General features: G+C 35.5%; 2 protein-coding genes and 1 pseudogene across 8 annotated transcripts; all 3 read left to right on the forward strand.

Annotated features, from left to right (window-relative positions):
* Positions 1-5,066: 5,066 nt before the first annotated feature.
* Positions 5,067-21,452, forward strand: LOC116123724 (probable phospholipid-transporting ATPase 8). Its single transcript, XM_031409485.1, is given in 13 exon segments — positions 5,067-5,875; positions 6,885-8,242; positions 9,484-9,594; positions 9,684-9,960; positions 10,253-10,341; positions 10,434-10,542; positions 10,612-10,821; positions 10,926-11,048; positions 12,424-12,522; positions 12,672-12,786; positions 12,789-12,808; positions 19,727-19,777; positions 20,560-21,452. Coding segments are annotated over 13 exon segments (3,546 nt in total). The 5' UTR covers positions 5,067-5,482; the 3' UTR covers positions 21,151-21,452.
* LOC116123723 lies at positions 15,568-17,168 on the forward strand (annotated as a pseudogene).
* LOC116123722 (protein OPI10 homolog) lies at positions 18,555-24,107 on the forward strand. Of its 7 annotated transcripts, none has more exons than XM_031409484.1 (3): positions 18,555-18,613; positions 23,386-23,495; positions 23,579-24,107. In XM_031409484.1, the coding sequence occupies exons 2-3, from the start codon at positions 23,393-23,395 to the stop codon at positions 24,040-24,042; spliced, it is 567 nt and encodes a 188-aa protein (XP_031265344.1). In that variant the 5' UTR covers positions 18,555-18,613; positions 23,386-23,392; the 3' UTR covers positions 24,043-24,107. The 7 variants fall into 7 exon arrangements, 6 of the variants coding, with proteins under 6 accessions (XP_031265344.1, XP_031265341.1, XP_031265343.1 ...); XM_031409481.1 differs by having other exon boundaries at positions 18,595-18,613; positions 23,192-23,495; XR_004127074.1 differs by lacking the exon at positions 18,555-18,613 and adding an exon at positions 22,495-22,780 and having other exon boundaries at positions 23,192-23,495; positions 23,574-23,714.
* Positions 24,108-25,863: the final 1,756 nt, after the last annotated feature.

Here is a 25,863-nt window from a genome sequence, read left to right on the forward strand (position 1 = left end):
GCTAGATCGCGCTTCTGAGCGCTTAGATTGCTTATCTCGAGTTCTCAGATCAAGCTTCGCACTTTCTGATCGAACTCCTTGTGTTCTCAGATCAAGCTTTGCACTTTCTGATCGAACTCCTTGTGTTCTCATATCAAGCTTCGCGCTTTCTGATCAAACTCCTTCTGTTCTTAGATCAAGCTTCGCGCTTTCTGATCAAACTTCTTCTATTCTCATATCAAGCTCCATGCTTTCTGATCGAACTTCTTGTGTTCTCAAATGAAGCTCCGCGCTTTCTAATCAAACTTCTTGTAATCTCATATCGAGTTCTCAGATTGAGCTCCTTATGAACTCAAATCGAGCTCCTTATGCACTCAGATCGATCTCCTTATGCACTCAGATCGAGCTCCTTATGATCTTAGATTGAGCTCTTTACGCTCTCTAATTGAGCTCGTAAGCTCGCTTGTTTGCTTGAGATCATGTGCATTAGACCGTTCAGTTCGCATGCCTCAAACTCTCAGGTGGAGCTCCTATCAGATCGCGATCAACTCCTAGCTCTCAAAACATGATTAGCTCACAGTCTGAGATTGCGAACAACCTCAGGTCGTGTTCTCAGCTCTCAGATCGTGACTAGCTGCCAGCATCAGAAAAAATACGTAGAAAACTCAAAACAGCCCCAAAACATGCCAAAACAGAGGATTTTGGCCCCAAAAATGGCCCCAAATGGATTCCCCCTTTGTTGACGTAGAGCTCAAAACGAGCTTTCCGTGGATATCTTACAGGTTCCAAAACTCCTCCCGGATCAAAAGTTATGGCTGTTTTAAGTTGGTCTATCCGTTTAAGGCCTCTAAGCCATGCGTTTGGGCTTCTAACATCAGCAATTTATCTACAGTCACATTTTATGCCAGTTATTAGATCACGCTCAGCTTCGAATCGCTCCAAGCGCTCATATCACAGTCCTAGCTCTTAGCACCCGATCGTGCCAGGCACATTTCGAGCTCTTTAGTTCGAGACTGTAGCCTATAGTGCAACAACCATTTAGACTAAGACATGAATTTTTAAAGCGCGATTACGCACTCCAAAAACTTGGGGGGGAGGGGGGGGGTGTTTCTATTATGCCTAAAAAATCACACTGATGTCAGCTCAACAAGTGCCTAAAAGACAAAGTGTACTAGCTGTCAAGCCCATACCGCCTCAAAGATATTTTATACCAACCCTATCTCATTTTAAGATAAGGATGAATGAGAGCTCTCTATGTGTCAAGCCAACTTGCAAAAACACTCATTACATTGACCTCAAATGTGTATAAAATAGGCATCTCTCCTCGTAAAATGAGAGGCTGGACATATGAGAGTTAGGCACATGAGAGCTTATTTTTCTCTGTAAACAAAGTATTTCTCCATCTTTGTACGCCTTACAGACAATATCATGGAAATAGTCAGAGAATAATAAAATAACAATGGATGTAGGATTTGCTTTAAGCATCCAAACCACTATAAAAACCTCTCTTGTCAATCCTTTATTTATGTTTCTGCAAACATATATCATCTCAGCACCATAAACACTTCTCATGAATCCATTACGTGTAATTTATAAGACTATCTTAGCACTTTGCATGTGCGAGTCGTTTGTATCAAAATCAAGCATCAACAAGTATGTTTGGTTGGGGTAATCTCTCATTGGTAATGTTATTTTATATCATTGATATTATCATGTTTGATTGTCAAATAATAAAATATTTCGGTAATTCTCAAATATAAATAGTAAATAAGTTATATAGGTGGTAATTTGAATATTATATTTTCCGTAAGTATTTTAAGATCATTTGACAATTTTAATTTTATTACAATTTTACTCCTAATTAATAAATTTTTTAGATAACAATGCCCTTGTTCTGAAAGCAATTACAAATTTTATCCTTATACACAAGATTTTTAAAACATTATTACCTTTGTACTTTCACCAAATTACTCAATACCACAACCAGACCTAGCCACCAGCGCCCGTTGCCGTAGTCAAAATGGCACATGACTGGCCGCATTTGGCCAACCGTGCACCGTTCTGGCCAAATTCAGCTAGATGCATGGCCGTTTATTTGGCAGGAAAGAAATAGCCAAATCGGCATACAACCGACAATCGTCTTGGGTGGTTGGGGTGTTTTGGCTAACTTTTATACTTTTATTATGACTGTGGTGTTTTAGCTTAATTCTTAAATGTAGAGGGTTAAAAAAAATTCCAAATAATGATAAATAATATTAAAGGAGAAGGGCAATTAAATAAAAGACTTCTCCTATAATTATTTTATTTCTTCCAACCAAACATATCAATATAACATACCACTAATTTATTCCAATTTCGCTAAACATATTTAATATAATATTTTTAGTAATTTTCAAGGTAATCTATCTTCTCATTAATATAATATTCCCAGTAACACAACATTTGTTTTATATATTTAGACGAGATTGATGATTACCAAACAATCCAATATTTTTTATGTAATGGACAATTGAGATCTAGTTATAAAAAATGTTAGCCGGGGACAAGAAGGAGCAGCCAGGAAATGATTTTACCTAGGTTTTAGTTTTGATGAGGCTATATATTATGTTAATGTTGTAACATTTTGACCCCCACATACTTTATTTTGGGAAAATTAATTAAAATATAATTTTAAGTTTAGAATGAATTAAATAACCATAAAATTTGAAAATATTTAGTGTCATTCACTTAAGCATATAAGCTTATTGCTTAAGCAACATAGACTTATATGTGTTAAAATTTGGAATGAATTTAAATAGATATGAAGCTTGAAAATCTTTACTAATAATCATTCCTTTAAGTGATATAAGCTTATCGCTTAAGTGATATAGACTTATCTATAAGTTTACCTCTTAAGCGATATGGTATTTTAAAGTCAGCTCCATATTTTCATGTATATGTTAAATTAGTATCCTTTTAACTTAATCACTATTGGGTGATTGAGTCGTCAATTATGACTCTTGGGTATAACACTTAAGAGGTCTTGAGTTCGATTTACCTTGACCCTCCCTAATAAGGGTGGCCAATTAGTACTCTTATCTGATAGTTTTAATGTCTTAAAAGATTAGTTGGGGTATGCGTAAACTAATTCGAACACTCAATTATTAAAAAAAAAAAAAATCCCTATTAACTTTAGTTCCTGAGTCTGTCCTTGCGAGTGACTTTATTATTATTCATGAACACGTATTTATAATATAACATAATCTTTTCCGGAAGAGATGCAAAAACTTTTTTTTTTTTTTTTCATTCCTTTTTGATGGATTGGACAAGACTTTTACTGGAAATAGCAACGAGAGACAAAAGAGTAAAGAGAATTTCTAAGAAACAAGCCAAGTCCAGCCTGCGGTAACAATTTCTCAAGTTAAATGAGTAAACGACATTTTCCCACCCATGGTTTGGCGAATCTCCAATTCCCACCCCTAGTTTCATAAATTGTAAATTCCCACCTTTATATTAACACTGTTGCTTTTCTCTCAAAATAACTCTTACATCTCAAATTTCTCTCAAATAATCTTCAGAGGATCTCGGCCAAGCTAAGAATCCGACATAATTCTGACATCATTGGACCTCCCTGACACCACCATCAATATCCTCTGATCCTCCTCACCAAATCCCCTAACTTTTTCACTCGAGGCCGAAATTTGGCTAGAAAGGGGCAAAAAAACATGAAAACTTAAGAGAGAGGCGGTGGTGATCGGCAGGCAATTGTAGTCGACGATGTTGGGGGTTTTGGTGGGGGGAAGTCGACAATGCTATTGGTGATCTTGGAGGTGGTTTTTGGTGTCGGGACTTATCCCAATTTAGATGAAACATCAATTGATACTAAAAACAACGACCGACGATTGGGGGGGTTCAATCAAACAGTTAGATTAGAGGTTTTGATGTGGGGGTTGAAGGGATTGTAATGGTGGTGTTAAGAGGGATTGATTGTATCGAAAATAGGTCAGAATGACTTGAAATCGTCGATGGAATGAATTTGAGAAGTGAAGGATTGTTTTGAAATGATCATTTTATGCTTTTAACTGTTAGATTAACAAGGTGTAGATTCGCCAAACCTTGGCTGGGAAACCAAAAAAAAAACAAAGAATGAACAAACAATCCACGCCAAGTTACCAAATGGGTTGGCTTGACTTAGTACACCCACACCCCACGAGACACGTCTTTTTGTTTTGTTTTTCTACGGCGTGGGCCCAATTATAAATCACATCAATCAATCAAGACTTGACCACGTGGCATGGTTTCAATTAAGCATGATGGACTATAAACAGTCTGTCCCAAGACTCAGTTGGGGTGGGTCTACATAGTGAATAGAGAAGCAGACGTTTCTGCCAATTCCGCATTTACGCTTGCCCACCCAGCAGTTGTTGACGACGCTCATCTACTTGTATTTCTCCATTAATTACGCTCCTTTTTCACATCACACTTTGCCTTCTTTCCTCGGCTCCACCACTCCACATTACGCTAATCTAAACATTCTTTCTAACATGAAAAACGTTTTTAGTTGTTTTACTCCTTTCCAAACATTATTTATGAATTCATTTTCTATTTATTTTATTTTAAATTGTAATTTGTACATAAATTTTGTTGTTTTTATTTTCATAAATTAGAGAATTCAGAATATGGAGAAAAATAGTTTTCATTTTTCATAAAAATACACTGAATTAGTTTATCATAAAAGATTTGATTCACAAAAAGGTGGTTTTATTTTCTAAATTAAATATTTATGTTAATTTACCTTTCCAAATTCAAAATGGATAAAAATATATGCTGTGAAAGGTAAGTTTGTAAAGCACAGAGTTTTATCTTTTGTTAACTAAATAGGAAGAGATTAGAGAGTGAGTAGTAGTGAAGTGGAGAGAGTACTGATAAGGTACGACTCGGGATCATAGAGGAGTCATTTTGATTTTTGAGCGTCGTTATCCTACGACTAAATTTCCACGTGTAAGGCAGAGATGTGACAGGTCAGCATCCCGAAACTTGTGCGGAATCACCTGTTTCGCATCTAGCATTAAACTTTGCTTTCAAAAGCGGCAAAGTTAACTACTCTCCTCTTCTCTCACTCTAACTCAAATACTTTGAAAATTAATTTCAGCTGAAACAACAACAACAAGAAGAGGAAGGAAGAGATCTCCCCTACTTCAACTCAAAGTAAGGAATTCTCTAAAGGCGTTTCGAGATTTCTTCGCACAATATTTGTTTATATTCTTTTAAGATTAAATGAAGCTTCCTGTGATGCGTTATTCTTCTTTGGTTTTAACCGACAAAAACCTTTTAGAACCTCGTGTTGTTTTATGTGATTTGGTTTTCTTCAAATCTATTAGCGCCGTATGAAATTTTGTGTTAGCTGAATTAGAGGTTTTCGCAGTGGTGGCAGTGGTGGAAATTGTGATTAGTTTATTTATTTATTTGATGAATGTGTATGGGAATTTGAGTCATTTTCTCATATTAGATTCAGAGTGTGAAAATGCCTGAAGAGAGGAGGAGAAAGAGGCATTTTGGAAAACTTTATTCGTTTTCGTGTTGTAAGAATTTGCCTACTGACGATCATGCTCAAATTGGGCAAAGCGGGTACTCGAGAGTGGTTCATTGTAATGATCCTGATAACCCGGAAGCTCTTCAGCTCAACTATAGGGGGAATTATGTGTCCACTACTAAGTATACAGCGGCTAATTTTCTTCCCAAGTCTTTGTTTGAGCAATTTAGGAGAGTTGCAAATATCTATTTTCTAGTTGTGGCATTTGTTTCGTTTAGTCCGTTGGCACCGTATTCCGCACCTAGTGTTCTTGCACCTCTTTTAGTGGTGATTGGTGCAACTATGGCCAAGGAAGGTGTGGAAGATTGGAGGCGAAGAAAGCAGGTAAGTTTTCAAATTTCTTAACCTTTTTTCAATATTTTGTTTTGGGGCTCAATGAACGCTGGTGATTTTTTTTTTTTGGATCCATGTACGTAATTCCTTCGTACTGTAGGATCTTTGCTGGTTTTGGCTTTTATGTGTGAATTGCATCTTACGAAATCAACCTCTTTTATGCTTTAAACTATATCAGATTCTTTTGTTCACCGAGATTGAAAAAATAGTTAATTGATTTGCTATATTAGTCCATATTCGCCTTTGATATTTGACTCGGAAGTTTGATTCTAGATTCACTATAATTTCTGGTCCCGTAGTAAAAATGATTGTAATTAATGGTGTTTTCTAATGTTTATTGTAAATTTTGATTTGTATGGTGTTTATGACTATGTCCATCCTCAACTTAAGAGATTAGGTCTTGTTTCCTTTTAATTGCTACAATCATTGGATTGATCAAGATGCTTCAATGCAACACAACATTGTTTGATTATAATGCTGGGGTGAAGAAAAAAACATGTTTTAAAGGCATTACCAGTAAAAAATCATAAACTGTAGTTCGTGAACAGGAAAGTTTTGGTAAATTTCTTCCTCTGTCCATTTAGGACACTTTTACAGTATTGTATGATAACAAATAATTATCATATTCTTGGATTGGAACTCGTTGTGGATAAAGTTTTCCGACTCACAGAAAATTTCCATCATAATATCCCATGTAAAAGCAGTTATGTCAGCAGTTAGCTTCAGTGTAGGAAGTCATTTTATATGCATATTTCACTTTCGGATGAAGTTAAAATTGAACTGCAATCTATTTTATATTACTTGTGTTCTTTTTTTCATTAGATTTAGGTTTCTTCTGCAATCCTTCATATATGCTTTGGTAAAGTGTCACGGAAGTTTATCTTGTTACTTTTAACATCTTTTTTCTTTCTTATCCCCTATTGGCACCTTTATTTATTTATTTATTTTTAATTACTGTAACTCATGTCTAATATATAAGACATTTTTGAAATGGTTTCAGGATATAGAAGCCAACAATCGCAAGGTCAAAGCGTATGGTAAAGGTCATACTTTTATTGAGACCAAATGGAAGAATCTCCGGGTAGGTGATATTGTTAGGATTCATAAAGATGAATATTTTCCTGCTGATCTGCTACTGCTTTCATCAAGCTCTGAGGATGGGATATGTTATGTTGAGACGATGAGCCTTGATGGAGAGACCAATTTGAAATTGAAGCGTGCCTTGGAAGTGACATACTCTTTACGTGATGAAAAATCCCTTCAGAATTTTACAGCAATGGTCAAGTGTGAGGACCCAAATGAACATCTGTATTCTTTTGTTGGAACATTGTTCTATGATGGCAAAACATTTCCGCTTTCACCACAGCAGATTCTTTTGAGGGATTCCAAGCTGAGAAACACTGATTATATCTATGGTGTAGTTGTTTTCACCGGACATGACACAAAAGTGATGCAGAATGCTACAGATCCTCCTTCCAAGAGGAGCAAGATTGAGAGGAAAATGGATAAGATTGTGTATGTCCTTTTTAGTACTCTTATTTTCATATCATCTAGTGGATCTGTGTTTTTCGGAATTAAAACTAAAAAAGACATCTCTAATGGAAAGATTAGGCGGTGGTATCTTAGACCAGATGCAACGACTGTGTTTTATGATCCCAGAAGAGCGACACTTGCTGCATTTCTTCATTTCTTGACAGGCCTTATGTTGTATGGATATTTAATACCAATATCATTATATGTCTCCATTGAGATTGTTAAGGTTCTACAAAGTATTTTTATCAATCAAGATCGTGATATGTACTATGAGGAAGTAGACAAGCCAGCACATGCTCGAACATCTAATTTAAACGAGGAACTTGGTCAGATTGATACTATACTATCTGATAAAACTGGTACTTTGACATGTAATTCCATGGAATTTGTCAAATGTTCAATAGCAGGCATTGCTTATGGCCGTGGTATGACAGAAGTAGAGAGGGCTCTGGCCAAGAGACGAAGGGATAGGCTATTTGAAGTTGATGATTCTATAACTGATGCAGGCCAAAATAGTAATAACATTCAGTCAGGGAAACCGGTTAAGGGATTCAACTTCAGAGATGAACGCATAATGAATGGACAGTGGGTGAATGAACCACATTCAGATGTCATACAGAAGTTTTTTCGACTATTAGCAATTTGCCATACAGCAATACCTGATGTAAACAAAGAATCGGGTGAAATTACTTATGAAGCTGAATCACCGGATGAAGCAGCCTTTGTCATAGCTGCGAGGGAGCTTGGCTTTGAATTCTTTGGAAGCACACAAACAAGTATCTCATTGCATGAGTTAGATCCTGTGAGTGGTAAAGTGGTAAAAAGGTGAGATTCTGGGTTCATTTTATGTTGTCCTTAATCAGAAAAAATATTAGATTGCCCGCCTTCATTTAGGAAAGAATTAAAGAACTGATCTGCAGTAATCGGTTTCAGTATAGTTTACTTTCTGCTGCCTGAAACCCTAATCAATATGCTAAAAGCTCTGCATGATAGGCACTAAAGACAGATTTTCTTTTCAAACTCTGGGTGCTTGCATGTGCACATGAAGTTTGTATTCTTTTGTTAATTGAAGCTTTATATATTAGAAAACTAAGCTTTGCCTTTTCCGCATCCCACCTATACTTTGAATTGCACAATAAATGTGATGCTACAGAAGTTTTTTTTAATCCTTATCTATGGGAGAGGACTTTCAAAACTGGTAGCATGGTTTCTATTTGCTTAAGAGGAAATTAGTTTTTGTATGACTATTTGATATGGTAAACGAACTTTAAGAAGAAAGATAGGACTAAAATGGAATNACTGATCTGCAGTAATCGGTTTCAGTATAGTTTACTTTCTGCTGCCTGAAACCCTAATCAATATGCTAAAAGCTCTGCATGATAGGCACTAAAGACAGATTTTCTTTTCAAACTCTGGGTGCTTGCATGTGCACATGAAGTTTGTATTCTTTTGTTAATTGAAGCTTTATATATTAGAAAACTAAGCTTTGCCTTTTCCGCATCCCACCTATACTTTGAATTGCACAATAAATGTGATGCTACAGAAGTTTTTTTTAATCCTTATCTATGGGAGAGGACTTTCAAAACTGGTAGCATGGTTTCTATTTGCTTAAGAGGAAATTAGTTTTTGTATGACTATTTGATATGGTAAACGAACTTTAAGAAGAAAGATAGGACTAAAATGGAATACAGGTTGGTAAATATAAGAAAAATCTAGGTCTTCAGGATTTTTTAAAAAAAAAAAAAAAAAAAAAAAAAAAAAGATATAAAGAAACATTACCTTAGATAGTCTAATTAAGCATTACTGTAGATAAGGAAACATCTTACATTAGAGAATGGTTTTCTAGGAACAATATTATCATTTTCTTTTTCTCTCTTTGTTTGGCTGTCAAACTGAGAAAACTATGGCTTTATTCTGTGCTTCAATAATAGGAAAGCTGCAGATAAAACTACCATCTTAAGGTGTCACAAGTTCTGCTTTAATCAATATGTATATTATTTTTTATTTTTGTATTTCGTTTGATGAAATTAAGTCAACATGTTATGTGACTCAGTTCTATTTTCCAGGGTATACGAGCTTCTTCATGTGTTGGAGTTCACTGGTTCTCGCAAGAGAATGTCTGTGATTGTGAGGAGTCCGGAGAAGCAGTTGTTGCTCCTTTGCAAGGGTGCAGACAGGTTAAAATCCTGATGCACAGGCACCACCTCCTTGAATTTATGAAGTTGTAAATTAGTGAACTGATATTGTATGATTTGTGTGCATGTAGTGTGATGTTTGAAAGGCTCTCAAAAGAAGGACGTCTCTTTGGGGCTGAGACCAGAGTACACATCAACAGATATGCTGAAGCAGGTCTACGGACATTGGTAATTGCATACCGTGAACTTGAGGAACACGAGTATAGAAGATGGGAAGAGGAGTTTTCAAAGGCCAAAAATTCTCTGACTGCAGATCGAGATGCTTTGGTGGCTGCAGCTGCTGATAAGATAGAAAGGAATTTAATTCTTCTTGGTGCTACTGCTGTTGAGGACAAACTACAAAAGGGGGTCTGTTTCAAACTTGAATCTCTTTTACCTAGTTCAGGATGTGTAGCCTCTATTATTGTTGTTGTCTGCTGGTAATTATTCAAATGAATGATTCATTAAGTGCTGCTCCTATTTAACAACCTGCTGTTGATACAGTTTTTATCTCCATAATCTTTTTGAAATGCACAAGACATCTTAACCAATATCAAGAAGATGCTAATTACTGTAGGAAAAGGGAGAAAAAAAGCAGTGGCTGTCTGTTTTAGGAGAACTCATTGGTTAATTTAAATTTTTACTGCTTTCTTTTGTGCAGGTTCCAGAATGCATTGACAAGTTTTCACAGGCTGGAATACATATATGGGTCTTAACTGGTGATAAAATGGAAACTGCAATAAATATTGGGTATGTTATCAATTTGATGCTAATGTATCTTGTTTTTTCTATTCAGTATGGAATTTACATATTACAAATATTAAGTATCATATATTCTGCAGGTATGCCTGTAGTCTACTGAGACAAGGAATGGAGAATATTGTGATCACTCTAGACACACCAGAGATAGAAGCTTTGGAGAAGCAAGGGGATAAGGAGGCCGTTGCTAAGGTACATAATTCTAAAATTAATTTCATAATAATCTGATCTGTAGGAATCTGAAAATGGGCATTGTTTTAGGCTTCTCTTGAAAGTGTGCAAATGCAAATAACAGAAGGAAGATCTCGAATTCCTTCAGATAAAAATAATCCAGTCAAGTTTGGTTTGGTAATTGATGGCAAGTCACTGGATTGTGCTCTGGATGAGAAGCTAAGCAACATGTTCTTGGATCTTGCACTCAACTGCTCCTCTGTTATATGCTGTCGCTCTTCACCCAAACAGAAAGCTCTTGTAAGGCTCATGATTGGCTGTTAGTTAAATTAATATCGTTGTGGTGGAAGTTGTCAGCTTTTACTGGCATCAAAATAATCTGATAGAATTCTAGATAATTGCAGGTTACAAGACTGGTGAAAGGAACAGGTAAAACAACACTAGCAGTGGGCGACGGGGGAAATGATGTTGGTATGCTTCAAGAGGCTGATATTGGAGTCGGCATCAGCGGTGTTGAAGGAATGCAGGTCAATGTTTCTGTGTGTCTGTGTCCATGCTTGCACGCTTGCTACATCTCTTTATGTCTGTTTTGAGATGGTGTATGTTGTTTTATTGTCAAATTTTATTCCATAGTTACAGAGCCTTGGCTACCAGCTTTTTTATTTGACTCTGAAATTTATGGCTTTTGATGTGATTCCTTGTCAATAGCATGCATTTTTGTTGCGTGGAGCTTCTGATATCAATTCTTTTATACCCATATTGACATTTTTTTTTTTTACCTCTTTGCACAATTTCTGCCATTCAGATGTCTATTTGAATGACAAGTATGAATCACTCTCTAAGACATTTTTTTTTTGGCACAATTCTGACATCAGAGTCTGTTTGAATGATAAGTATGAATCACTCTCTAAGTATCAAATCATTTTATATACGTGTGAAGGACAGAATTCAGTGTTTATACATTCTGGGTGGAAATGAGTTAGATAGCATAAAATTTCTATGAATTATTAAAGTAAACAGAATGAACTCTTAAGTTTAAAACACCAGATCACCAATCTTGGAACTCATCAGCAGAGATTGGGTTATGAACTTACCAAGCTCACCCTCCCAGGACCTAGTTTTAGGAGACCGCATCTGGTAATGACCTCTATGGTGATGCAGGAGTTGGTTCATACCCTAGTTAGTTCACCGCCAATATTCTTCCCTTTTGCAATCTGACTGAACCTTGCATCTCTACTTGATCAGTTCTGAAAAGGTTTTGATTTTGATTAATTGTTTATCAGAATGATGAATAAAACTTACTATGTAATTCAAATGTTCCCTCTTTATGTGAGGATTGAATTTCAGATTTCGTTGCAATCTTTAAACAGGAGTTGACAACATTCTCGCTTGATTGAGATTTTGCATGACCATCCAAGCCCTTAGCTGTTTAAACTTTTAAGTTCTTAAGAGGGATTGGTTTTGGTGGAATGATTGACCCTATACCTCTGACATTGAACTTTCCCCTCTGTATTTGCACTCTGGGATGAACTGTTTAAAATATCAATTTCTGTGGCTTCTTTAAGGATTTAACTGCTGCATAGATTTTTCTCTCTCAGATCCATTAAGTGATTTTGAATGTATGTTTTGGATAGATTGAGACATGTTTTCCTCTCTCTCTCATATAATGAACCCCAACCCACCCCCCACAACCCACCTTAGCTTTTGCTCCTGTAGATGTTCACTTTTTCTATCACTACTTTGAGAATTGATTGCAGTTCTACATCTTCTCTCTGAAATTTCAGTCTATTTGAAATCTTTAACCATAGTTTTCATCTCCAGGGATGCTTATTAATATCTTTCCAAGCCCAACCTAAATGATTTATAATCTGGTTTCTGATTTGGTTGTTTCTTCAAGTGCAGGCTGTGATGTCAAGTGATTTTTCAATAGCTCAATTTCGTTATTTGGAACGTCTGTTGCTGGTGCATGGCCATTGGTGTTACAGACGAATAGCAATGATGGTAAAACTGTCTCATGATATTGGCTGCTTTCTAGAGATAATTGGATAAGCTTTCTGGTTTATATATAAGAAACTGAATGAAATTTTGGCAACAATCAACACAATGCTTCCTTTGAGTTTCATATATAATTTATATTTTTGTGGATGCAGATTGTTATTTTTCTAAAGAACATCACATTTGGGTTCACTCATTTTGGTTTGAGGTCTAGCTTCATTTTCTGGTCAGCCAGCATACAAGATTGGTACATGTCATGCTACAATGTCTTCTCACCTCACTTCCTGCCATTGTCTTGGCGTTTTTGATCAGGATGTTTCAGCAAGAACTCTGCCTCAAGGTATGCACTATTTTTATTTGAAAATTAAAAGGAAAACCGAAATATATATATTATATATTAACAGTGGAAATAACAAAAAGAGCATTTGTAGATTATCATACGGATCGCAAAACTAATATGTGCTCTACAAGATATGATATAGTCAACACAGGACAACCAAAACGGACATCTATTGCAGTATAAAGGGGAACAGTAAGAAAAATTCCTGACACTGTTTCTGGTTGTAACAATTATAAAAAAGAAAACGTTTTATTAATAGCAATGACATGCTTTTAATCAAAACCCTACTCTGAGGCTCCTACCTCATGAACTGTTTCACTTCTTGCTTCAAGTTATTTTCTCCCACATTAGGTTCCTTGTTTGGTATTTATTTTTAACTTCTGATGGAATTTCAAATGCATTTCTCTATTCAGTAGGAGCCGGTGACATTTTTGAATATCAGCATTACTAATATTCTTTTGCCTGAGCTTCTATTTGCATTTCCAAATCATCTGTGTTCCATGCTTCTAGGAATAGACCATGTTGCAAAGCCATTCCAGAGGATTCCTTCAAACCTCGTATATGTTGAGTATACTTATATAATAGGCTTTATCTTTGCTATAATTATATTTTTATGTGAATCCAATATATTATTCGATTATTATCCATGAACTTTAAGGTGACTATGATATTGCTATATTGTTAAATATCAAAGTTCCAACCTTATTCCTTTTATGCGCCATTAAGGCCGGAAGTGCTAACTACATCGTTTGGCAGTATCCTTTGTTGTATCAAGAGGGAGTACAGAACATCTATTTAGCTGCGCTCCGATTTTGGATGGATGTCTAATGGAATTTTAGTTCCATAATTATCTTCTCTTCACCACCAACTCCATTTTTAACCAAGCTTTCCGGACAGACGGTAAAGTGGTCGATATGAAGTCTTTGGCGTCACAATGTATACGCGTAGTGTGGGTTGTCAATTGCCAAATGGCACTCTCCATCAACTACTTCACTGGATCCAGCACTCTTTCATCTGGGGAAGCATTGCCTTGTGGTATCTGTTTTTAGTGATTATGGTTCTCCCAAAACGTTTTCGACAACAGCATACATGGTTCTTGTCGAAGCATGTGCTCCGAGTCTACTCTATTGCTCACCACCCTTCTTGTGTTGTTTCACTCTACTACCATATTTTTCTACAGGGCTTTTCAGGTGCGATTTCGACCAATGATCCATGACATCAATCAACAGGAGGGATTGAAAGACCAGGATACTGAAACTAGTGAGTTGCCTGCCAGAGTGGAAGTCAAAATGCATCATTTGAAGGCAAATTTGATGCAGAGGAACACATGAAACTCAACTGAACTCAAACATGTCTGACCAAGTTACTAAGGTTGTGTGGTTTGACAGCTACAGTGGCAGTTTAAAGATAGGGAATAGGTTGGAATATAAGTAAAACTTTGTGTACAATAGAATGTGTAAAGCTGATTATTAAAGTTCAAGGCTTTTTATGTCTATCTGATCTTTGCTCTGGAGACCCTCTTCTCCAGAGCCAAGAATGTGTAATTGTCTCATCGTTTGGTTGTGTATAGAAGGTTTTGCATAATTCCAGAAAATTAGTGGGTTTTATTTATCACATGACATATAGTTATAATTATAATTAAATAATTGCCGCAAAAATCAAACATATGTAAATCCTTTGTATAGACTATGTAATCTAAATTGATAATTTAGATTTCAATTATACAAAATATGAGATTCTCATTTATAATGCAATATCAAATAAGATGATACATTATTTAGGAATAAATTTTGTGATATATTTTATAATATATGTATTATTTAGTGCAAAATAAAAAGTTAGTTTGTTGACAGCAAATTTAATATAAGAGTTATTACCATCAATGCTATTATTTATCTAAATATATTATTATTTACAGTAATTGTCAGGTAACCTTACAGTCAACTTGGGAGTTTTTTTTTCCACGATTTAATTAGCTGGTTTTAAGGTGTTATAAAACAATTATTTGTCAGATTTTTTATACACTGATTTTAACTGGCTCAAAAACCCCTAGAACCAGTGTAGTATATTTTTGAGAGGTTATAAAACACCTATGGGGATTTTTGGTTGTTTTAAAATTTTATTCTACAAATACCCATCCATATAAAACCATCCCAATTATATCAAAAAAAAAAAATTTATATATTATGCGTGTCTTCAACCATATTAAATATAAAAATTTTAAGCATGTAAAAAAAAAAAATTATTAAAATCTTATTTCTAGATGCTTTCTTGAAGAAGTGGATTATAATTTTTCAATCATTCAGATATTGCAAAGAATGACGAAGAAGGATAAGAGATTTTATCACATTTAAAGTTATAAAATACTAATAAGTAGAAAACAAATAAAGAACTCTACCTTGTAATTGAAAAAACAAAACCCTTAAGTACGGGTTAAAGTATAATATTTTTATGAATATATATGTAAATTTATTATTTTAAAAATTCATCAGATCATTGAAAAATAAACTTTCAAATATAGATTAGGTGTTTAAAAACTCTTCAAAATTACTATGATAATTATCCTCAAAACCGTTAGATGGATTAGCCTCCCAACCTCTGCATAAAACTCGCAATTATGCCTTAGGTAAAAACAAAACAAAACTGGAGTGATAATTGAAATGTGTAACGTAACGTTTTCATTCTAATTACATGTCCTTAGATCAGCCGGCTAGAGGTTGCTCTTACTTTTTCCACCGTTGGATAAAAAAGTTAACAGCGGAAAGACCTGGAAAGCTCTGGAATTTTCGCTCTGGTGTTAAACCAGTCGTGAACTGAAGAGAACTACTTCGAGACTTCGCTTTTTTTTTTTTTCTTCAAATAGTTTGGTTTGATCTCAATTTGAGGCACCGACGAAACGCCAGGCTTCAAGGTCAGTTTCTTCAATTTCTATTTACAGTTGATAAATTGGTTCAAATATGTTGAGATTAAGAATTAGGCGCTTTTTTGTTACCTAATTGCTGATAAATGTGCATCATGGGGAATACTAGTTATCGCGGAACTTAAATTTAAGTTTTCATATGCAAGGTTTGAAAATCACAGTTTAGAGATGGTGAAAAAGCCTCTCTTTGATAACATCATCTTGCAAGACGAGTATTTTTATTCTGTCAAAGATGAGCTAATACTTGATTACAGACAATGCATACACATTAAAATGATGCTATTTTTGATGTCTTTCACCAAGGGCTAGTCTTTTTTTTTTTTTTTTTGGACTTAACCTTACAATCACAAATTCCATATCTGTATAGGTTTGAGATTTGTTGTGATGGGCAGCTGCTCCAAGTACATTGATATATAATTTAACTGAATATCATTTAGGGTTGTATTGGATAAATTACGAATATTATCCCACAGAGGCCTCTTCTAGACAAACTATCAGACTCTTCTTTGGTTTTGTTCAACTGTTGAAATTCACTGTGACATTCCTTGCTCGAAAGATCGACAATGTTTGGAGTTGTTTTCCCAAACCGGAGCTTCCCTATGGACATCTCTACCTTCTCCCAAATAAAACATTCCATTGGATACTAGACATGAACACTTTCGTAGGTAAATTACTTGTCTCTTGTCATCCTACATTGCACCTGGCACATTTTAATCACTGCCTGATTGTGTAATTCTAACTAGCTCAGGCGAGGCATACGATCAAGTCCGAGAAATCTGCATATTCCTTTTAAACAACTTTACTCTACCCCTGATAAAGCTTTAGCTGTCTACATTCAGTCACCTGGGTCACCATTTTTATTTTGTGGTGCTGTTACTTTAGCCCCCTTCAGCCGTGCTGTCACTTCCATGGCCTGAGCCTGGGGGACAGATGCAGCTGACCGCACCAGATTCCACCCCACTATCTGCGAAAATTGGGTTTCTGTTGAAGATTTAGCGTCACTGCCATCATTGGATGTGGTGGCTGAGAAGAGGATTGAACGGCTGGCTATGAAAGTCGGGGAGAACTTGTTTAACTTTATGCAGTCCTTTTGTGGGTGTTGATGGCTCCAAATTGATTGTTCCTTATGGACTTTTGGACCGCTGGTTTAAGAAGTTTCAAGAAAAGGCTAAGCGCGATCCTGAGTACCTAAAAGGTTTTGTACTGTAATCTCACCTTCTGCTTTTTACTTGTTTGGAGTTATAATTTAAGTTAATGCATTCTGATATCAAGGAGTTTTCCTTTCATCTTGTTGTCTCTCTATCCATTAGGTTTTTTTTTCCCCGAATCAGAATGGTTTTTGTTTGATAATGGCGTACATTGTTGTTGAAATTAGAGAATAGTGTTTGGTTCCCTATTTCTATCCATATTCCCAATCCTATTCCCCAAATATTGTTTGGCACATTATTACAGAAATATTATTATATTTTTTTTAATTATTTTTAGACCCCTTAAGTTTATTAATTTCATAACACCTCCAGAAAAAAAGTTTAAAAATTAGCAAAAACAACCCCACCCACCCATTCTTGCCAGATTCTGGCAAACACCGTCGGTGGTAGCTGGAATTTATCACAACGGTTTACATCTCGATCGAAACTGACTAATAATTCACCGATCTGGCCTTTTCCGGCCAGATCCATTGTGGATTTGGCTAGAAATGGCCATTTCCGGCCAGATATTTCTGGCCAGATCCACAGTGGATCTGGCCGGAAAAGGCTAGATTGCTGATGGCCATTTCTTTGGCTGTTGCTGATCGATAATAACGGACATATCTTTGGCTGTTGCTGACGGCCAATGATGGGCTTTTACGGCCGTCGACGATCACATCTGGTTGTAGATCTGGTTTTTTTGGGTCAGATTTGTGGTGGATCTGACCGAAAAAGGCCAGATCTACGCGTTACGACACAGATCCGATCGGTCTGTGTTGTAACGCAATTTTTCGGCCAGATTCTGACAGTGGTGTTCGGAATCTGGCACTGTGGATAGTGGGGGTGTTTTTGTCATTTTACAAAAATTTTACATATTGGGGTGTTTAATTAAATTAGCAAACTTATGGAGTTTTTTAGAAATTTTTAAATTTTACCTCGTAATACTCCCCTATCCAACTGTTCAATATTATTTCCAAAATTTTATCCAAAATAATAAATCAAACGCACTCATATTTTATTATATACTTTTAGGAGTATAATATGTTATCATCATTATTGTAATTATAAATAAATTATACATAAACTTGTTATATGTAACATCCAGTTAAACAAGTAGCAAAATCTAATAAGTAGAAAAACAATAAAGAACTCTTACCTTGTAATTGAAAAAACAAAACCCTTAAGTACGGGTTAAAGTTATATTTTATGAATATATTGAAATTTATTATTTTAAAAATCAGAATCATTGAAAAATAAACTTTCAAATATAGATTAGGTGTTTTAAAAACTCTTCAAAATTACTATGATAATTTATCCTCAAACCGTTAGATGGATTAGCCTCCCAACCTCTGCATAAAACTCGCATTATGCCTTAGGTAAAACAAAACAAAACTGGAGTGATAATTGAAGTGTAACGTAAACGTTTTTCAATTCTAATTACATGTCCTTAGATCAGCGGCTAGAGGTTGCTCTTACTTTCCACCGTTGGTAAAAAAGTTAACAGCGGAAAGATGGAAAGCTCTGGTTTTCGCTCTGGTGTTAAACCAGTCGTGAACTGAAGAAGAACTACTTCGAGACTTCGCTTTTTTTTTCTTCAAATAGTTTGGCTTTGTCTCAATTTGAGGCACCGACGAAACGCCAGGCTTCAAGGTCAGTTTCTTCAATTTCTATTACAGTTGATAAATTGGTTCAAATATGTTAGAGATTAAGAATTAGGCGCTTTTTTGTTACCTTAATTGCTGATAAATGTGCTTCCATGGGGTAATACTAGTATCGCGGAACTTAAATTTAAGTTTTCATATGCAAGGTTTGAAAATCACAGTTAGAGATGGTGAAGCCTCTTTTGATAACATCATCTTGCAAGACGAGTATTTATTCTGTCAAAGATGAGCTAATACTTGATTACAGACATGCATACACATTAAAATGATGCTATTTTTGCATGTCTTTCACCCAGGGCTTTTTTTTTTTTTTTTTTTTTTGGACTAATTACATCACAAATTCCATATCGTATAGGTTTGAGATTTGTTGTGATGGGCAGCTGCTCCAAGTACATTGATAGTATAATAACTGAATTATCATTTAGGGTTGTATTGGTTATAAATTACGAATATTATCCCACAGAGGCCTCTTCTAGACAAACTATCAGACTCTTCTTTGGTTTTTGTTCAACTGTTGAATTCACTGTGACATTCCTTGCTCGAAAGATCGACAATGTTGGAGTTGTTTCCCAAACCGGAGCTTCCTATGGACATCTCTACCTTCTCCCAAATCGACACATTCCATTGGATACTAGACATGAACACTTTCGTAGGTAAATTACTTGTCTCTTGTCATCCTACATTGCACCTGGCACATTTTAATCACTGCCTGATTGTGTAATTCTAACTAGTAGGCGAGGCATACGATCAAGTCCGAGAAATCTGCATATTCCTTTAAACAACTTTACTCTACCCCCTGATAATAGTTAGTGCTACATTCAGTCACCTGGGTCACCATTTTATTTTGTGGTGCTGTTACTTTAGCCCGCCCTTCAGCCGTGCTGTCACTTCCATGGCCTGAGCCTGGGGGACAGCAGCTGACCGCACCAGATTCCACCCACTATCTGCGAAAATTGGGTTTTGTTGAAGATTTAGCGTCACTGCCATCATTGGAGTGTGGTGAGAAGAGGATTGAACGGCTGGCTATGAAAGTCGGGGAGAATCTTAACTTTATGCAGTCCTTTTGTGGTGTTGATGGCTCCAATTGATTGTTCTCATGGAGAATGCTCTTGGCGTTTTTGATCAGGATGTTTCAGCAAAACTCTGCCTCAAGGTATGCACTATTTTTTATTTTGAAAATTAAAAGGAAAACCGGAAAATATATATATATATATATATATATTAACAGTGGAAATAACAAAAAGAGCATTTGTAGATTATCATACGGATCGCAAAACTAATTAGTGCTCTACAAGATATTGATATAGTTCAACACAGGACCAACCAAAACGGACATCTATTTGCAGTATAAAGGGGAACAGTTAGAAAAATTCCTGACACTGTTTCTGGTGTAACAATTATAAAAAAGAAAACTGTTTTATTAATAGCAATGACATGCTTTTAATCAAAACCCTTCTCTGAGGCTCCTACCTCATGAACCTGTTTCACTTCTTGCTTCAGGTTATTTTCTCCCACATTAGAGTTCCTTGTTTGGTATTTATTTTGAACTTCTGATGGAATTTCAAATTGCATTTCTCTATTCAGTAGCGAGCCGGTTACATTTTTGAATATCAGCATTACTAATATTCTTTTTGCCTGAGCTTCTTATTTGCATTTCCAAAATCATCTGTGTTCCATGCTTCTAGGAATAGACCATGTTGCAAAGCCATTCCAGAGGATTCCTTCAACCCTCGTATATGTTGATATACTTAATATAATAGGACTTTATCTTTGCTATAATTATATTTTTATGTGAATCCAATATATTATTCGATTATTTATCCATGAACTTTAAGGTGACTATGATATTGCTATATTGTTACAATATCAAAGTTCCAACCTTATTCCTTTTATGCGCCATTAAGGCCGGAAGTGCTAACTACATCTGTTTGGCAGTATCCTTTGTTGTATCAAGAGGGAGTACAGAACATCCTATTTAGCTGGCTCCGCATTCTTGGATGGATGTCTAATGGAATTCTTAGTTCCATAATTATCTTCTTCTTCACCACCAACTCCATTTTTAACCAAGCTTTCCGGACAGACGGTAAAGTGGTTGATTATGAAGTCTTTGGCGTCACAATGTATACTAGCGTAGTGTGGGTTGTCAATTGCCAAATGGCACTTTCCATCAACTACTTCACTTGGATCCAGCACTTCTTCATCTGGGGAAGCATTGCCTTGTGGTATCTGTTTTTAGTGATTTATGGTTCGCTCCCAACAACGTTTTCGACAACAGCATACATGGTTCTTGTCGAAGCATGTGCTCCGAGTCTACTCTATTGGCTCACCACCCTTCTTGTTGTTGTTTCCACTCTACTACCATATTTTTTCTACAGGGCGTTTCAGGTACGATTTCGACCAATGATCCATGACATAATCCAACAGGAGGGATTGAAAGACCAGGATACTGAAACTAGTGAGTTGCCTGCCAGAGTGGAAGTCAAAATGCATCATTTGAAGGCAAATTTGATGCAGAGGAACACATGAAACTCAACTGAACTCAAACATGTCTGACCAAGTTACTAAGGTTGTGTGGTTTTGTACATGCTACAGTGGCAGTTTAAAGATAGGGAATAGGTTGGAATATAAGTATAACTTTGTGTACAATAGAATGTGTAAAGCTGATTTATTAAAGTTAAGGCTTTTTTATTGTCTATCTGATCTTTGCTCTGGAGACCCTTCTTCGCCAGAGCCAAGAATGTGTAATTGTCTCATCGTTTGGTTGTGTATAGAAGGTTTTGCATAATTCCAGAAAATCTAGTTGGTTTTATTTATCACATTGACATTTATATTTATAATTATAATTAAATAATTGCCGCAAAAATCAAACATATGTAAATATCCTTTTGGATAGACATATGTAATCTAAATTTTTATAATTTAGATTTCAATTAATACAAAATATGAGATTCTCATTTATAATGCAATATCAAATAAGATGATACATTATTTAGGAAATAAATTTTGTGATATATTTTATAATATATAGTATTATTTAGTGCAAAATAAAAAGTTAAGTTTGTTGACAGCAAATTTAATATAAGAGTTATTATCATCAATGCATATTATTTATCTAAATATATTATTATTTACATGTAATTGTCAGGTAACCTTACAGTCAACTTGGGAGTTTTTTTTTTCCACCGATTTAATTAGGCTGGTTTTAAGGTGTTATAAAACAATTATTTGTCAGATTTTTTATACACTGATTTTAACTGGCTCAAAAACCCCCTAGAACCAGTGTAGTATATTTTTGAGAGGTTTATAAAACACCCTAAATTGGGGATTTTTGGTTGGTTTTAAAATTTTATTCTACAAATACCCTATCCACTATAAAACCATCCCAATTATATCAAAAAAAAAAAAATTTAATATATTATGCGTGTCTTCAACCATATTAAATATAAAATAATTTTAAGCAATTGTAAAAAAAAAAAATTATTAAAATCTTATTTCTAGATGCTTTCTTGAAGAAGTGGAGTTATAATTTTTCAATCATTCTAGATATTGCAAAGAATGACGAAGAAGGATAAAGAGATTTTATCACATTTAAAGTTATAAAATACTAATAAGTAGAAAACAAATAAAGAACTCTTACCTTGTAATTGAAAAAACAAAACCCTTAAGTACGGGTTAAAGTTATAATATTTTTATGAATATATATGTAAATTTATTATTTTAAAAATTCATCAGAATCATTGAAAAATAAACTTTCAAATATAGATTAGGTGTTTTAAAAACTCTTCAAAATTACTATGATAATTTATCCTCAAAACCGTTAAGATGGATTAGCCTCCCAACCTCTGCATAAAACTCGCAATTATGCCTTAGGTAAAAACAAAACAAAACTGGAGTGATAATTGAAATGTGTAACGTAACGTTTTTCAATTCTAATTACATGTCCTTAGATCAGCCGGCTAGAGGTTGCTCTTACTTTTTCCACCGTTGGATAAAAAAGTTAACAGCGGAAAGACCTGGAAAGCTCTGGAATTTTCGCTCTGGTGTTAAACCAGTCGTGAACTGAAGAAGAACTACTTCGAGACTTCGCTTTTCTTTTTCTTCAAATAGTTTGGCTTTGATCTCAATTTGAGGCGCCGACGAAACGCCAGGCTTCAAGGTCAGTTTCTTCAATTTCTATTTACAGTTGATAAATTGGTTCAAATATGTTGGAGATTAAGAATTAGGCGCTTTTTTATCCTTAATTGCTGATAAATGTGCATTCCATGGGCTAATACTAGTATCGCGGAACTTAAATTTAAGTTTTCATATGCAAGGTTTGAAAATCACAGTTTAGAGATGGTGAAAAAGCCTCTCTTTGATAACATCATCTTGCACATTCAATTATGTAGAAGACGAGTATTTTTATTCTGTCAAAGATGAGCTAATACTTGATTACAGACAATGCATACACATTAAAATTGATGCTATTTTTGCATGTCTTTCACGCAAGGGCTAGTCTCTTTTTTTTTTTTTTTTTTTTTTTTTTTTTGGACTTAACCTTACAATCACAAATTCCATATCTTTATAGGTTTGAGATTTGTTGTGATGGGCAGCTGCTCCAAGTACATTGATAGTATAATTTAACTGAATTATCATTTAGGGTTGTATTGGTTATAAATTACGAATATTATCCCACAGAGGCCTCTTCTAGACAAACTATCAGACTCTTCTTTGGTTTTTGTTCAACTGTTGAAATTCACTGTGACATTCCTTGCTCGAAAGATCGACAATGTTTGGAGTTGTTTTCCCAAACCGGAGCTTCCCTATGGACATCTCTACCTTCTCCCAAATCGACACATTCCATTGGATACTTGACATGAACACTTTCGTAGGTAAATTACTTGTCTCTTGTCATCCTACATTGCACCTGCCATATTTTAATCACTGCCTAATTGTGTAATTCTAACTAGCTCAGGCGAGGCATACGATCAAGTCCGAGAAATCTGCATATTCCTTTTAAACAACTTTACTCTACCCCCTGATAAAGCTTTAGCTGTCTACATTCAGTCACCTGGGTCACCATTTTTATTTTGTGGTGCTGTTACTTTAGCTCGCCCTTCAGCCGTGCTGTCACTTCCATGGCCTGAGCCTGGGGGACAGATGCAGCTGACCGCACCAGATTCCACCCCACTATCTGCGAAAATTGGGGTTTCTGTTGAAGATTTAGCGTCACTGCCATCATTGGATGTGGTGGCTGAGAAGAGGATTGAACGGCTGGCTATGAAAGTCGGGGAGAACTTGTTTAACTTTATGCAGTCCTTTTGTGGTGTTGATGGCTCCAAATTGATTGTTCCTATGGACATTTTGGACCGCTGGTTTAAGAAGTTTCAAGAAAAGGCTAAGCGCGATCCTGAGTACCTAAAAGGTTTTGTACTGTAATCTCACCTTCTGCTTTTTACTTGTTTGGAGGTATAATTTAAGGTAATGCATTCTGATATCAAGGAGTTTTCCTTTCATCTTGTTGTCTCTCTATCCATTTGGTTTTTTTTTCCCCGAATCAGAATGGTTTTTGTTTGATAATGGCGTACATTGTTGTTGAAATTAGAGAATAGTGTTTGGTTCCCTATTTCTATCCATATTCCCAATCCTATTCCCCAAATATTGTTTGGCACATTATTACAGAAATATTATTATATTTTTTTTAATTATTTTTAGACCCCTTAAGTTTATTAATTTCATAACACCTCCAGAAAAAAAGTTTAAAAATTAGCAAAAACAACCCCACCCACCCATTCTTGCCAGATTCTGGCAAACACCGTCGGTGGTAGCTGGAATTTATCACAACGGTTTACATCTCGATCGAAACTGACTAATAATTCACCGATCTGGCCTTTTCCGGCCAGATCCATTGTGGATTTGGCTAGAAATGGCCATTTCCGGCCAGATATTTCTGGCCAGATCCACAGTGGATCTGGCCGGAAAAGGCTAGATTGCTGATGGCCATTTCTTTGGCTGTTGCTGATCGATAATAACGGACATATCTTTGGCTGTTGCTGACGGCCAATGATGGGCTTTTACGGCCGTCGACGATCACATCTGGTTGTAGATCTGGTTTTTTTGGGTCAGATTTGTGGTGGATCTGACCGAAAAAGGCCAGATCTACGCGTTACGACACAGATCCGATCGGTCTGTGTTGTAACGCAATTTTTCGGCCAGATTCTGACAGTGGTGTTCGGAATCTGGCACTGTGGATAGTGGGGGTGTTTTTGTCATTTTACAAAAATTTTACATATTGGGGTGTTTAATTAAATTAGCAAACTTATGGAGTTTTTTAGAAATTTTTAAATTTTACCTCGTAATACTCCCCTATCCAACTGTTCAATATTATTTCCAAAATTTTATCCAAAATAATAAATCAAACGCACTCATATTTTATTATATACTTTTAGGAGTATAATATGTTATCATCATTATTGTAATTATAAAAAAATTATACATAAACTTGTTATATGTAACATCCAGTTAAACAAGTAGCACTTGAAACATTTATCGATAAGAAACTTTTGTAGTAGTCTCCAGTCTTTCACAGCACCAGGGTGTATCCCGGCCTGAGAATTTTCCAAGCCAACCGTGCAGACATTCACTTCGATGCTAAAATAACTCATTGAGGCGAAGACATAGCATGTTGAATTTAATGATTCAAGTCTGAGTTTCCTTAAGATTCCAAGAGATAAAAGAATGAGAAATTAGGGATGTAAAAAAATTTCGGCCTGGCTGGACGTAGGTATATTAGGCAAGGTTTTGCAGGATTACAAATAACTCTTTAGAGGCGTTTGGATCATATAATGTTTTATTATAGGGGGATATTATATTAACGGAATAAAAGATTATCTTGAAGATTACTAGGAATGTTTAGAAAATGTGTTTGGTTGATTCGAATATATTGGTGAATAATATGTTTGATTGAAAGGATAAATGGGTGGGTATGTTCTATAGATTACTAAATTACCCTCCTTTTTAAATATTAATTTAACAGTATTTTTTGAATAATTTCTTTTAACCTCCTATTTTTCAGATTGAGCAAAAACACCCTAGCAACCAAAAACGTTTTAAACTTAACAAAAACATCCCTACCCACCCCAAGCCACTGCCGATAACCAGCCACCACTATTGGTAGTGCCACAGATCTGGCCGTGAAATGGCTAAATCAGTCGTCGTTTTATAGTCACATGCTTGGCCGTGAAACGGCCACAGAGCTGG

The sequence above is a fragment of the Pistacia vera genome, unplaced genomic scaffold (assembly GCF_008641045.1).
Source record: "Pistacia vera cultivar Batoury unplaced genomic scaffold, PisVer_v2 Contig144, whole genome shotgun sequence".
NCBI classification, from domain to species: Eukaryota; Viridiplantae; Streptophyta; class Magnoliopsida; order Sapindales; family Anacardiaceae; genus Pistacia; species Pistacia vera.